General features: G+C 37.3%; 1 protein-coding gene across 3 annotated transcripts; it reads left to right on the top strand.

Annotated features, from left to right (window-relative positions):
• Positions 1–4,556: 4,556 nt before the first annotated feature.
• Positions 4,557–15,493, top strand: bpnt1 (bisphosphate nucleotidase 1). 3 transcript variants are annotated; one of them, XM_053488412.1, is made up of 10 exons: positions 4,557–4,688; positions 5,067–5,188; positions 6,101–6,205; positions 6,774–6,881; positions 7,475–7,523; positions 10,761–10,826; positions 11,453–11,544; positions 12,089–12,286; positions 14,587–14,692; positions 14,801–15,493. In XM_053488412.1, the coding sequence occupies exons 2-10, from the start codon at positions 5,069–5,071 to the stop codon at positions 14,950–14,952; spliced, it is 996 nt and encodes a 331-aa protein (XP_053344387.1). In that variant the 5' UTR covers positions 4,557–4,688; positions 5,067–5,068; the 3' UTR covers positions 14,953–15,493. The 3 variants fall into 3 exon arrangements, with proteins under 3 accessions (XP_053344387.1, XP_053344386.1, XP_053344388.1); XM_053488411.1 differs by having other exon boundaries at positions 5,041–5,188; XM_053488413.1 differs by lacking the exon at positions 10,761–10,826 and having other exon boundaries at positions 5,041–5,188.
• Positions 15,494–16,412: the final 919 nt, after the last annotated feature.

The raw sequence follows: 16,412 nt of genomic DNA, 5'->3' as shown, positions 1-16,412 counted from the left end.
AGATTACTGCCTCAATGTCATTTTTTTTTTTTTATTCAAGTGTCACATACTGCAAAGGTTTATTCATCTTGCCAAGGTGGGGTCTTCATGAATTCCTAACAGAAAATATAAAAACAGGTTTTTGGGAAATAGTGAGGTTTAAAGTCAATTTTAAGAATATTGTATCAGGAGTTCCCTGGTGATTCCTGTTCATGCTCAGTTTCTTAGCATGGTGAAAGGATTGAAATCAGGACCCCTCAGAGTTACTGTAGTACTGAAGAGAACTGTAGGTGATTTAAGCTCTGATTCATCTTTAAAGGCAAAAGAATGATCTTGTCACTGCTCATAGTTACAAACTAGACTGTTTGTTAGCCTAAAATCTATCACCTAAAACACTAGGTGGCTTACCAATTTATTGTGAACTATATCCACATACATGGTATTGAAAACATTTCTGTGTTTGTTTTATCCTTGTCTAATTTTTATTGTTATCCTTATTATTATTATTATTATTATAGGTGATAAGGTGGTGTAGTGCAGATTAGGCTAATAGGCCTTTCCAAATATTGCCCGTAGTGTGTTAATAATGCCAGCTTGCTACTCATTATATACTCCTATACTGTGTGTATATATAGAATATATATATATATATATATATATATATATATATATATATATATATATACACACTTACTCACTGTATTCAGGGTCTCAGGGGGCCTGGAGGCGAGAGAACCCCGCCTCGTGCCTACAGGAGACTTGGGGCACGAGGCAGGGTACACCCTGGACAGGGTGCCAATCGCAAGGCACACACACTACGGACAATTTGGGAATACCAATTAGCCTAACCTGCATGTCTTTGGACACTGGGAGAACATGCAAACTCCATGCACACAGAGATGGGAATTTTCATTACTGACACTCTGAGATACCTAGAAAACAAATGTGCTGTCAAGGTTCAGCTGGACATTCATTATTGATTTAAATTTAGGATAAGAATAAACTTGCGCAAACTTGTAAATAGTGGCAAACTGGGATAAGTAACACATAAGGGATACACGGAAAAGCACACACTGTCTGGATATCTAAGTAGCAATTTGTTTGAGAATAGTACAAGTACTATCTATAGAAAAAAGTGCGATGTTTGTTATTATTATTATAAGGATACTTACAGAATAGTTTAAAGATTTTGTTTTGTATTTTAAACAAATTTTGCACAGTTTGTTAATGGTAGTTACTATTTTTGCCTATCTTAGTAAATACTTCTTTTTCAACAAGAAAATGGTAAGGATTTTCATGACTCAAACATATTTGTTTGTTAAATCTAAAACACTGATTATACTCTTAACTATTTTAGGAGGGACAATGTGTATTACTCCCCCAAGCTAGCTGCTATGAGTAATACACATTGTCCTTCTAAAATAGTGGCAAACAAAACCCAAATGTCCAATTTCCCCACTTTGCCTGTGGAATCCTCCAAAGTCAGACATGACAAAATCTTTAACACGTAGGATGTAAAGCTGAATTGTTAAAAAAAAACAAAAAAAAAACTTTTTTTTCATCTGACCCTTTATACAAATTTACTATCCCTGAAATGAGTTGAATATTTTAAAACAAGTCCTTGATGCCTGTTGCTGGAGCAAGAGAGAAATGTTCAGTGCAGCAGGACTGAGTGGGAACAGAGGCAGACAAAAAGATCTGTCTGAATCAACGTTCTTCCATTGAGTTGCACAAAACAAACACAGATTAAAACTGCACAATGACATGAACCAAATCTGCAGTACAACATGATAAAAGTATGGCTTAATTGTATCTGCCTTAACTTCAGTTTAACCCTATCTTCATAACATTATAATTACAGTACACTGTAGTATAATGCACTATAATGCAGTTACTTATTATTCTTGTTCCCAAACACAAAAATGTTTGCCCTTATCTTTAATATTTCACATATTTTTAATTATAGTATATTAAAGTTTACATACTTAAAGGCTGATGTTAATATTAGCCAAGAATTCATATAAATTATAAAATTCCCCTAAGCACAGAGAACACAGGCTTTACCAGATTCAACTTTATATTTTCTTTTAGTTGGTTGGTTAGTTGGTTCAAATCTCCAGAGCATATCACCTTTCCACAATCTGTCACCACGATCTATCATTTTCATTGTACACCCCATAACTCACTTTACCAACTCATACGTGCAAAGAAATCTTGGCAGAAACACCTCATGTTCGGTCCACTTCATACAGATCGATTCAGATTTGATGCAGCTTCCTGACTCCAATTGGACCATGAGTGGAACCATATCAATATCAATTCTTTCGGATGGTCTTGTACTAGATATTTTGGTCTACACCTGTGTGCAACTGCTGTGCTCTAACATGCACAAATGAATAACCTTTTTGGCAGAGTTTAATACGACTCTAAAGTTAATGCAAAGACGTGTGCCTCTACCAGATAGAGTTTTTAACTGATGAGAATTTTCTCCTTTTCTCTCTACTTGAAGAATCATTTTCTTCAAACACATTACCTCCTATGAGCTTGCCATGTGGATCACTCTATATTTAGTTATTAACTTTGGCACAAATTGGAAACTGCTCTACCCTTCCCTATCCACCTCGTTTATCTTTAAAGTGTTTAGAGTGTGGTTTAAAAAAAACAAATAGCCACACCAGATTACCCAGACTACCCTGATGTGATGCAGAAGTGCCTTGTTTATACGAGGGGCTTTCAAGTTTAACCAGCACTTGAGTTCTTATGAAAATCTCCTCATCTCCCCAAAAATCTAATCAATTGCATCTACAGGTAAAGTTATGGCCAGTATGTATGTATGTATGTATGTACGTATGTATGTAGAGGTTGACACTCCATGCCAGATCCAAGCCTGGATCAAATGGGAGGGGTGCATCAGGAAGTGCATCCGGTGTAAAAACCTGTGTCAATTATAGTGCAGATTGAATGGTCCGCTGTGGCGACCCCTGACGGGAGACAAAAGATCTAGAGGTTACCTGCAGCTCCGCCCACATACATGACATTCCGCCCACAGGTGTGGTTCCGCCCACAGGTGTGATCACCCTGCTGCTGCTCTACCAGTGTTTTGGCAGTACAGCCCCTACTTCTGCCTGTTGTATCGCTGTAGATGCTTTGCAGGTGTTTCAGTAGATATAAGCTCGGCCTGACGTAATGATTTTTGCCATAGACGATGCTGCCTACTGCTAAAGTCGGTTAAGAACGCCTGTGACACAGTCACCGTCTGATATAAAAGTTGATATTGTTAAATCAGTGGGGCCCAAAAATTTATTTACACTCTAATATGACAAATATATACCTCTTTTCTGATGGTCGCATTAACGATGGTGCAGCTACTGACATCTTTAGAGGAAACATAATACTACACATAATTCAATTTGACTTATGAAAAAGACAAAGAAGGGCATAGATAACTGTTGAAAGTCTGTATACATGTTTGGGCTGCTCTCTAAGTGTAGTGTGTATACACACACAAACATATATATATGTATATATATATATATATATATATATATATATATATATATATATATATATATACCTGTATATACTCAGCAAAAAAGAAACGTCCTTTGACTTTTGATAAATTTTGAATTTATGTAAATATTTGTATAAACACTAAAAGAGTCAACACCCTAAGACATTATGAAGCTCAAAATCAAAAGTACCAGTCAGGATCTGGTGTGGCCACCAGCTGCTTGAAGTACTGCAGTGCATCTCCTCCTCATGGACTGCCTATTGCGGACAGTCTGAGCACTGATGGAGGGATTGTGTGTTCCTGGTGTGACTCGGGCAGTTGTTGTGGCCATCCTGTACCTGTTACGCAGGTGTGATATTCAGATGTACCGATCCGGTGTTGTTACACGTGGTCTTCCACTGCGAGGATGATCAGCTGTCCTTCCTGTCTCCCTGTAGCGCCGTCTTAGGCGTCTCACAGTGCGGACATGGCAATTTATTGCCCTAGCCACGTCAGCAGTCTTCATGCCTCCCTGCAGCATGCCTAATGCACGTTCATGCAGATGAGCAGGGACCCTGGGCATCTTTCTTTGGGTGTTTTTCACAGTCGGTAGACAAGTCTCTTTAGTGTCCTGCATTTTTAGAACTGTGACCTTAAATGCCTACTTTCTGTAAGCTGTTAAGGTCTTAACGACCATTCCACAGGTGCATGTTAATTGATTATGGTTAATCGATTATGGTTAATTGAACATGCATGGAAAACATTGTTTAAACCCTTTACAATGAAGATCTGTAAAGTTATTTGGATTTTTACATTATTGTTGAAATACACAGTCCTGAAAAAGGGAGTTTCTTTTTTTGCTATATATATATATATATATATATATACACACACACACACACACACACACAATTCACGTCACTCACTTTGAATCAGGCACTGAGGCTATGCTGCTCTTAAGAATTCCCGCCTCCTGTCCTATGATTGGCTAGTTTAAAGAATACCTATTTGCTATGATTGGCTCTTACTCAAGCATCTCAATTGGATTGGAAGAGTAATTTAAATCCCGCCTCACGAACGCGGAAGTGGCTCGGGTACATGTAGGTGATTAGGTATGTCGCAATGTCGCTCTCCTGTTAACTCAGACTACGTTAGGTTTCGTCTGCAGTTTCTTAATATAAATTGGACTTAGGACTACTGTTCTACACGGAGAGTTTAGGTAAGTAGATATTTTTTTTAGGTGTCATAATAACAACAACAACAACAACAACAACAACAACAATAATACATCTAGCCTGTGCCTATCCTATAATTTGTGTTAAATTAATAAATAGTTTTGTTTTTGTGCAAATGAAGCTCTTTTGTGTGAGTTTTATACTTTTTCGACAGACTTTCGTCTAAAACGACCTGTTTCTCTAGAAACTTTGTGTACTGTACATCTCTTAATATTTGCTACATTCAGGATAAAACGCCTTAAAGCCAATATGTGTCCAAACTTAATCTGGCTTCAGTCTAAACATTCTGTCAGTCATGAATTGTAAGTTTAGTTAGTAATTACTGAAGTATTCCAGCCTGTTGCTATCTGTGTGGATGACAGAAATGGCAGGCAATGCAGTGGTGGTGATGAGGCTGCTGGCTTCAGCCTACAGTGTGGCAGAGAAAGCAGGAGCGATTGTAAGGAAAGTGCTGCACAGTGGAGAACTGGGGATCGTTGAGAAGGTGAGCCTCCATCTCAGACCACTCTCAGTGGATATTTACCTGTTATTCGTTTAACCGGTGCTCGCCTCCAACATTTCTTGCACACAGGTAAGTTTTGTATAATACATTGGAACAAGCGTCAGAAACAGTGCTGAAGAAAGGAAGAGAGTCCGAGAGCAAATGCAATTCATATACATACAGTGATATAGTTGACCTCTAGATATAGTGGTATAGCTCAGTGGTTAAGGCATTGGACTACGGTTCGGAAGATCCCAGGTTCAAACCCCACAACCACCAAGTTGCCACTGTTGGGCCCTTGAGCGAGGCCCTTAATCCTCAACTGCTCAGATGTATAATGAGATAAAAAAAAAAAAAAAAGTAAGTAGCTCTGGATAAGAGGGTCTGCCAAATGCCTAAATGTAAATGTGATGCACAGCTCATTATTTTGATTCGCTGAAGTTTTCAGAACAGGTGTCCTGTAAGCAAGATTTAATAAAGTAACCTGTTTCGCCTTCTTCAGCCTCAGATGCACTTTGTAAATGAAGAACTTTGTGCAAATTTTCAAGACACCCATTTTTACTCCCTAATGTTAATTTAAGTACTTCTAACACTGTAGATATAACAAAAGGTGATATAACAAAAAACATCAAGTATTTTTCCTGCAAAAATAAGATTAAACCATGTTTATGTATAAAAGTGTCTAAAATGTCTTGGCTGTCGAAGACACACATTTTTTTTTTTTTTACTTGTGGTAATTTCCTACTAGTGGATTTAAATATTCTCATTGTTCGCCATCAAAAAAAGTTTGATGCGTTTGCTATGATATGTAGTACTTGGTTGTAGATGTCTGTAGCTTCTGGGTTGTTAAAGTCTATGCATTTAAATGTTTTTGACTGAATGCTGACATTTGTCTGTGCTGTTTTCTTGTCTCAGACAGGGGCTGATGACCTACAGACCCTGGCAGACAGACTTGCTCAGAAGAGTATATGTGCCTCACTTTTAAAGGTCTTCCCTAAAGTCACCATCATTGGCGAGGAGGTGCGTGCCTGTGTCTGTGAGTGTGGGTGCACATGTGTGTGTCTTTGCGCGCATCTGTGCCTTTGTGTCTCTGTCTCTCTCCATGTTTGTCCATGTTCTGTTTCTCTTCTCAACTAAGGGTTTGTAAGTGTTATAAAATTCGGAGATACCTGCAATATTTTAGTTTGTAACATAATTTCTCACAATATTTTGCCTAGTCCTGTCCTTTTGATGCATTTCATGACATGAACAATTAAAATTGTAAATGTATAAGTTTATCGTTTGTGTGGTTTCTAAAGCAGATCATCTAAATAACTTCTGTTTTTACTCAATATTGGTATTGTATTGTTGTTGTATACATAGTGTAAAATATTGTAATATAAGTTTACATAACGAATCAACTGAATACCTAAACTGTTATTATTAATTTAATATAATTTTTATCTAATAGTTTGAGTTTGCTTTTTTTGCTTGAAACTTCCTGATATATAAACCTGTAGGTCATTCTCTCTTACTGTTACTCTTAATCACTGCACTGCTAACAGAACGTTTATGCATTTTTCCTTCTCATACTGTACCTTGTTTTTAGGATCTGCCATTTGAGGCAGTGGAAGAGGACCTGATTGAGACTGGTCAGTACGATGGAATATTACAAAAGACTTGTCCTGATGAATACAGCAAGTTAAAGGAGGAGGAGGTAAAACTCATGAAAAATGGCCATTGTTATATACAAGGTTATGTAACTTTCAAGGAATAAAAAATATATAACTTCATCAGGAAAAAGACAGAACTCTATACATAAGGGGTCAGAAACAAAGCAACATTATAACCCTAATTTATAAAATGTTTGTATTTTCAAAAACACAGACAGAGATTTGATAATGCACATTTAACCAATAGCTATCAAATTTACTGATCAGACCAGTTTGAGAACTATATGTGCTTGTAAACACTAAGTTTTTCTTACCCACACGTTCATCAAACAGATTCTATCCAAGATTAGCCCCACCCACCCACTTTACACTGAACATGGAGGATTAGTGATAAAGTACGCATGATTATAAAAGTCTGTTACTCTTTATACTGCATATTTAAATATAAACATTTATTCATAAATAATTTATTTATATATTATTGGTTCATTTAATACAAAAGGTTCTTTAAATCTTTCAGTTTGTCATTATCTGTTTCACTTTAACATCAACTTAGGGTTCTTTTAAAGGTCTTGAAAAGAGGCTACCTGTGAAGTATCTGTGTGAATTTACAATACTTAATGTTTCTTTCTCACAGCTAGTTGTGTGGGTCGATCCTCTAGATGGCACTAAAGAATACACTGAAGGTAAAAATGTCCCCTCACTTTTATCTGCCGTCTAACTTATCGCTATTTAAGACATCACTGTATACCATTCCATAACTTTGGTTTGAACTGGGTTCTGAATCACATTATATTTATTGCGAAGATGCATTGTATAAAGTGTATTAAACAGCCCCTATTATGCTTTTTCAAATATGATCTTTCATGCAGTGTGTCATGTAGCTGTATGTGAACATAAACTATCTGTGACGCTGACAGTACACGATAAATGAAGTTTTTGTCTCTTAAAAAAAAAAAGAGTCGGCTCACATTCGCCTAAACGAGTCGTTAGCAAATCTATTTTTACTTTGTTACTGATCCACGTTACTCCGTAACATATTTGTATAATGTCTGCCCACGTACTACGTCGCAAACAACTTGCCCGCCTTCTTACAATTATCGTTACCACACTCTTGTTAATGTGACCGAGCATTTATGTGAACGAGAGCACATGAAATACTTTTTAATTGTTTATTTTCCACCATTCACCAAAACTGAACTCGCGAAGTGCGCATGCCTATCTACGGCGAAAAAATTCAGACACGCAAAGTGCACATGCTCCTTGTCCTCACCGTGTAAGGGCACGGAGCAGGCGCACTTCGAGCAGCACACACATGCGAAGTGCGCATGCACCGAGGGGAAAATGCATAAATAGTAATGGTGGACCAGTGCTGGCGTTATTTGTTTGGACAAGAGAAAAAGAGATTGCTGTGGATCATTTTCTTTCGAAGGTTTTTCAACCGGATTATCTTTAATTGGACATATTCCCTGGACTTCTCACCCTCCGTCATCGGCCTCCCGGACTTCATTTACCCCGGTGAGACCGAACCATACTGTACCATTCTAACGCACATGCAATAAACGTGGACTTCGGACATTTTCCACTCACTCGCGTTCACAGACACATACTGTTTATTATATATAGTTTGTAAATATTGTTCATATCTTTGTTTGGTTGTGGTGCTCTTTTTTCGTTTACTTTATTTAGTTTTGTTTAATACACGTTTGTGTTTGTCCTTTTTGCTCACCGGCCTTTTAACGCAACACCGATTCAAAGATAAAAGACCTCTTGATTTTTGTAGCCACAGTTAATATAAAATTAGCTGGTCGTTACACGGTAAAACCAACGACATCATTTCTATGTATTGACGGGTCTCCAGAGCCATCATTCAGTTATGGTAATGGGCGTTTCGTTTTCCGACACACGCTGTAGCGGTAGACTAATCATAAATCACCGCGCCATCTGACCAATCACAGCATTGAGGGCCCACAGAAAGGGGTTTGGACAGACTCAATCTTCGAACTGCTTCACATGAGTCTTTTATGAATCATTTAGAAATGGGGTAAAATTTAATTTATTTTTGGAGAAAACTAAAGTGTGTTTTGACCTTGCATACATGTAAACCTATTTTAGAAGACTCATTAAGCAATATTAGCAACCTTTAAAATGGCATAATAGGGGCACTTTAAATGTCGTTGCGGGTGTAACAACTTTAAACCAGGGTTTACTGTGGTGCTGAGCTCCCTGTGGATTTCCTCCAGGTTCTCTAGTTTTCCATCGCTGGAAAAACATATCACTAATCGGATTGGCTAAGACAAAATTGGCCATAGATGTGAATGTGTTCGATGGGCTGGTGTCATATATGGGTGCGTTCCCTAACAAGGATAAAGGTTTCTTAGTGTGAGTGGGGAAAAAATTCTACACTGTTAAATCATTAACCTTTCAGTCAGTGCTCAGGCAGGCTAACATGAGATATGGGGCGTGTCAGTGTTTTGTACATGGTACAAAGTGCTTTTACAATGTATACAGCAATTGTATCATGCATAGTGAAAATTTAAGGAATAAAGCGTTATAATGGGTGGTGGTGTAGTAAAATGGTCAACAACAGTGTAAAAGATAACCATTTTATTCCCTTTTCTATGTTTACAAGTAAATTTAATATTGAGGAAAAAACAGAAGCAAGTTTAGTCTTATTACATACTGAAATGTCAATGAAATATAAGGTGACATTTCCTTACCATCTCCCCCCCCCCCCATCCACCCCCAATTTGGGTGGTTCATGTGTTTATGTGGATGAGCCGGTACTATAGAAACCCTTTCATACACCAGTGTTTTAGCTTGCAACGTGTCTTTACTGTCAGAACTGGTTTTAATTAGAAAACTATTATTAGAAACTACTATTAAACTATTATTCGAGAATTGAGCAGCGCTGTAGTATAATTAAGCAATATCACACAAGGGAGAGTGTGTTGTGCTGGTTATCATCACAACCTCGAGAGTGATATTGCTTTTATACAACAGCATTGATCAACAGATTTAGATTTATTCGTCTATTTAACTAGTTATTTTGCTTTCCAGTGCATATTCTTCTGTGCCTGGCGGAACTAACTAAACGTGACTGTCAGAGCTGGTGACTGACTGTTAGTGTAATTACTGTAACAGAGGTGAAGGTAGTTTTAAATTCTTACTGGTTTATATAGCCAAAAGGTGAGGAGAATAAAACATGGAGGTGGTGGACAGTTTAGAATATCACTTTAGAATATCCATTAACATCTAAGTTTAGGGTTGAATCCCAAATGGGGTTAAATGGGAAGCTAGTGTGCTAGGGTGTACAATCCCGACCCGCTTACCAAGTGGCCTTGATTAGGGTTTACAGAGGCATTTTGACCTCGGTGTTGTGTTAGAAGCTAGTTAGCTTTCTAGCTTGGCTTAGACGTAATTAAAATAACACAGGCAATTTTAAACGACTTAAAAGCAATTACTGAGTAGATGAATTGTTGAGATTGCAATACCGACCTACTTTCACCCATGCTACGACCGACAGTTAGTGTAATTAACGATTGTAGAGCACCCGGGACTCGGAGTAATCCACATAGTCACAGGTTAAACGTCACAGGGGTGTTACTGTCCATTATCATCTCTCATGTAATCCCTCTCATCCAATCAGATTGCCCAGTCAGAACTACCTGTTGTACAATACGGTGTATTGTAATATTGATTAATTTAATAATAAGTTAAAACAGCACATTATATTCTGAACTGTGTAAAGAAGTGTTAATTCACCCGCTTTCACTTGCAGCTTTTTCTCTTTTCATTTCTCCATCTCCGGGGGACTTCTTTCACATATAATCACATTGTCCTACACTGACCCTCTGCCCCCTTTTAATATCTCTTTCTCTCTCTCTCCCTCTGTTCATCTGTTGTATCTGTGCTTCCTTCAGCTGCATACATATTGAAAAGGCCAGTTGTCTGTGTGAATTGGCTTGAGGCCCACAGATCTACAACAAGTATGCAAATCCTTAATCTGTTCTACTTTCGAAATTTGGCTTTGCCACACCCTAATGAACTTTCTCACCTATGTTACATGAACGTATTATTTAGCAAGAGCACACTTAAATTGGTGTGTAAATCTTTAAAGAGATGACTGTTTCCTTCACATTTTGTGCATTGCCAGATCGACATACCAGACACATTCAGGTATACTTGACACGCTAGGTGTTGAATAGTGTCCCTCTGTCATGCATTTTATCATAAACAGATCTGAAATATTTAGCTCTTTACCCACAATGGTTTTGTTCATGTGTCACAGGTTTATCTTCGCTGTACATTTTTAGTTATTGCCACTTTGTCTGACAGAAACATTATTGTTGTATGTCTGATTGATTGTAATTTTTTTAAACAATTTAACAACTCTTAAGAAACATACCTTTTTAATTAACGCAACACACTGTCATTTATTTAAAGCATAGCCAATAAATGTACCACAAAACAGCCCAGAATTTGACTTGGCACATATAATGTTATTTCTAAACAAGTCAAGATACTGTATATACGTTAAAAAAAGGTGAAAAACTGTTTTAATTAAAAGGAAAGGCTATTTTAAATTGTCGAGTGTTTTATTGTGTTTCCTCAGGGCTCCTGGATCATGTGACTGTGCTAATAGGCATTGCTTATAAAGGAAAGGCGATTGCAGGAGTCATCAATCAGCCCTTCTACAACTACGAGGTCAGACTGTTAAATAGGCTATACTACAATCCATATGGTTCATATTAGTTAAAGCAATAATTCTTGAACACTGGGTCACGACACACAGGTGGGTCGCAGGAGATTTTATTTGGGTTGGCATTGTTGTGGTTTATATTTGCAGTAGACCTTTCAGTCACAAGGGGGAGTTAGTTTTCTACCACTTTTGGCTGTTTCTGTCATAATTTTGCTGCAGTTAGTGTTAGAGCAGAGGAAATAAAAACACTCATAGTTTTTGATTTTGATTTCATTCTGCTTATACATGCATGTATTTGGTATCATTTGTAAAGTCTAGTTTTATTGACTTTTAAAATTAACATGTATTCAATAACACATGCATATGTGTTTACCATTTAAAATGATCAATAAACATGTTAATTTATTAACTTTATTTACCGGATTAATAAATAATGACTATTGTGACGTGGGTCATGATGGTTTGTAATTTTCCAAAAGTGGTTAATAGTCGACATGTGTATTGTTATTTTGAGTTTTAATTTTGCATTTATTCATTGTGAAATTTCAGGCGGGTCCGGGGGCCACTTTAGGCCGAACTCTTTGGGGAATGTTGGGTTTGGGATCCTTCGGGTTTCAGCTACAGGAAGTCCCAGAAGGAAAACGCATCATCACTACCACACGATCTCACAGCAACAAACTTGTTACCGATGCTGTTCAAGCCATGGATCCTCATGATGTCATCAAAGTAGGAGGAGCTGGAAATAAGGTGTGCATTATTATTTATTATTAATATTTCAAGGTTAAATTCCAAATAAAATAAAGACAGTTATTGATGTAGGGTGTACAATTCACCTGCCCCCTACACCAAGTAGTAGACTAGATTAGGTGTTAGGGAGGGATTAGCAGCAGTTGTTTTGTAGACGAAGTATTATTTAAGATGATATAAAGTTATCAGGTGTGTTTTCTTGCTAAATGTGTCTCTGACTGGTTTGCGATATGGGTAGTTCCTCTCTCCGCATTAACAATTGTAGATCACCTTGGACGCAAAGTGATACATATTCGTAAATGTCTCAGTGCTGTTACCATAAATTATCACCACTCGTGGAAAGCCTCTATTCCATTCAGATGACTCTGTAGGAACTCATGACTCATGGACGGTGTGTAATTTTGTCAGTAATATTTTGTGACTGGGAGAATTTTGGTTCTACAGCTGTATTCACCTCACAATATTTTCACTTATCGTCTATACCGCCTTATCCTGTATTCAGGGTTGCGCGGGGCCTGGAGCCTATCCCAGGAGACTTGGGGCACAAGGCTGGGTACACCCTGGACAGGGTGCCAATCCATCACAAGGCACACACAGACACACACTACGGGCAATTTGGGAACGCCAATTAGCCTAATCTGCATGTTTGGACTGTGGTAGAAAACCGGAGTACCCGGGCGGAAACCCACCAAGAAGGGGAGAACATGCACACAGAGACAGGAATCGAACCCAGATCCTGTAGGTGCAGGATGACAATGCAAACCAGAACACCACTGTGACACTACACAATATTATAATTATGAAAATTCTAAAGAATAACTGTTACTAATAATCAGTTTAAGCTGCATTTTGAGCTGATGCTACCTACAGTATCTCACACATGACCATTGTTCCTCTTGGGTCTGATTTTTGTTTCGGCATCATACTGAAAAGTTTCTACATTCGCACTGAAAACGAACAGTAGAGTAGATCTTTTTGAAAAAAATTTCCCCCTCCTTGCAGTTCATGTTTGTGTTACACACTGTGAGATGAAAATATTGTATAATAAAGTTGTACAGACAATGACAATCATGATTGTACCTTTATGTGAATATAAAATATGCAAAAAAACAAAAAAATTTTAACCAGAAAATCAGTCCAACAGTGTCTGAATGAACCGCATTGATTTACTAGAAACTAAAATGGTTAAAGAAAAAAAAGTTATTGAAAATCAATATACACAACTGCTGTACATTCTCCTGTTTGTGCATGTGTGTAGTAATGAATAAGTAGTGAGTAGTAGAGCTGCATGTTGTATAATGTGTAGTGAGATGTATATTGTACTACCTGAAAGAGAATGCTTCACACCTTTACTCATTAGAATGGCCAGTTTAATCCTGCAGGATCACATGCCTTCCATTTAATTTTCCATTTTTTCCCCTCTAACTTCCTTCCGTAACAATGTACAGCAGGAGGTGCAAAGCACAGCAAAAAAAGAATTTTTACATCATTCAACTATTGACGGAACTGTAGATTTAAACACTAATTAACTTGAAGTGCTTTAATACAAGAGCTGCTTAATACTGTTGCATACAAACGAGGAAAAACACTTCAAAAATGCTTTCAGTGACTGACTTGGTTTATAGTTAATCACACACTATATCTTTTTCCCAAATATATTACTGAAGGAGCAACGGGACTGTGGTGAAAATATCGATTATATGAATAATAAAACCGATAACCTGGGGCAGTTACAATTCTTACTGGCACTTGCAAAAGACATCTTTTATAATAGATGGGTTATTTCTTTTTCATAACTTCCATAAAACTGTTGATGTACGGTTGATCTAAATCTTGTCACACCCTTCAGAGATACTGACTTCAGACTTTCACAAAGTGAACTGTGTACTGTACATGTCTTATAATGGCAGCTTTGCATTTGCAATTTAGAAAAAAACATGCAACGCTTCGATATGTGCTTCAGATTGTTTCATAAAAGATTTCTTTTTTTTAAAGGAAGATTGTTGTTTATAATTCAGCCTTAAGATCAGAGAGATAATTATTAGATTAATTTATTTAGGCTAATAGCACAAATCATCTCATTAAGAGGATGTCTGCCAATATTTATTTATCACCTCAAACTGATTTTAATAAATACTTCAATTATTGACAAAATAAATTCCTGAGTGTGTGTGTGTATCAACTGCAATATATTGTGGCCGTTTGCAATTACATAATACACAGATCCATATTGTAATTACTATTTTTACACTGTGTGTACTGATAATACGTGTGTTTCGTCCTATGCCTTTTCTTCACAGATTATTCAGCTGGTTGAAGGAAAAGCATCTGCGTATGTGTTTGCCAGTCCGGGCTGTAAGAAGTGGGACACCTGCGCAACTGAAGCCATTCTGCATGCTGTTGGAGGTAACCCGTTACTTCCTGTTTTTATTTATATTATTTATTTGATTTCCTAATTACTACCTTAAAATCATGCCATGTGTTGTGACATGAAGCTTACTTGTGATCCCAAAGGAAAGCTGACGGACATGCACGGGAATGCTTACCGATACGATGCCAATGTGAAGCACATGAACTCTGCTGGTGTGTTAGCCACACTGCGGGATCATCAGTTTTACGCCAGCAGAGTTCCTCAGTCTGTCCTCAAGGCCCTGCAGACTGACTGAAAGTGTCACAGCGGTGTTATGGAAGTCGTTCTGCCTTCCAGGTTGATTCCCTTCAACTGAACTACAGTAGTTAGAAAAGCGGTTAATAACTGCACACTGTCTCTGCTATCAGTGACAATACATCTGAGATGGTAACTAGACACAACTTTTAGTTATTATTAATATATATTTTTAATCTCAGCATTCTCAAAATTGTCTAATCTGCCTAATTGTCTAAGTTTTTATGTTGCATTAACCGGTGATGTACATTACCCTGTTTGTGTACATTTATTGACCGTAGCCCACAGGGCATACAAACTGTAGTTATGCTGTCGACATTTATATCGGAAAGAGTGACATCCACCCGGGTGTTTTTGTTCTCTCTGATATTAACTGACACCCGGAGAAACATTCCTCCCTTCCCTATCTCATGTCTTTTTTTTTTCTTTTTTTTTTCTCATCTCAAATTTTCTGCTTGAGGGATGTGACTGCCCTTACATTCTGGCACAATAAATGTACTGTAGAATGTTTGAACATCATTAAAGTGACATTTTTCAAAATATATGTTGGAGCTGATATTTGACAAGTATATACTTGATATCTACTATTTTTATTATGCATGTCTCAAAAATGTCAAGAAGAGAACAATATTCAATAGGTCTATAATGAAGTGTAAATTATCATCTTGACAATTTAAATCATTGTACATGTGTGCAAATTTGACTTCCTGCTGTTGCCTCTACTACACATATTCCAGTATAACATATTCATATTCTTTTTTAAAAATGTTGAATTAAAAGTTTCATTTCCAATTTCTCTAAACAATGGGTTTGATCATAAGGGTAAATTTGTGAGTCAGTTTAATTAATTGTCATAATCCATTCTTGGCATCAAAATGGACCAAACTACTGGACCATGGACTAATTTTTCATTGTGACTGTTGCTCTATAAAGCAGCTTCTCTAAATTATGTCAATGCTGTAAAAAAAAAAGCTTCCTGAGTACACAAACAAACTTTTTCACATAACTGTATACTACATATTTAAAAGCATTTCTGACCAAACATATCAATATTTGGCAGAAAATTTAATCAGTCTTTATCTCTGTAGGAATACAGGGTAGTTATATGTATATGACATAATTACTACAACATAAGCTCCATCCAGCACCTTGCAAACATCGCTTATTGATTTCCACTGTTGTAGTTTCATGGTTGAGGCACATGGGGTCAGTAAAAACACATTGGTTTTTAGAGTGTTCCAGTTTTCTTACTAAGAACCCACATTTGATGTCACAGCATGGAGCTTGTACAGGGTTTCTGAATTGATCCTGGGCTTAGTTTACCGTCTGTGCACATGTTCTCCCTGTGTCTGTGTTGGTTTCTGCCAGGTTCTCCATCTCTTTTTGGTTTCCTTCAACTATCCAAAAACATGCAGGCAGGAGTGTCTGTCCTGCAGTCCTCTTGCACTACAGGGCCTTGGT

Source organism: Clarias gariepinus, chromosome 27 (genome assembly GCF_024256425.1).
Source record: "Clarias gariepinus isolate MV-2021 ecotype Netherlands chromosome 27, CGAR_prim_01v2, whole genome shotgun sequence".
In the NCBI taxonomy this organism is placed as follows: Eukaryota; Metazoa; Chordata; class Actinopteri; order Siluriformes; family Clariidae; genus Clarias; species Clarias gariepinus.
The sequence above is the reverse complement of the archived record's forward strand: the minus strand, read 5'-3'. Positions and strand labels throughout refer to the sequence as shown.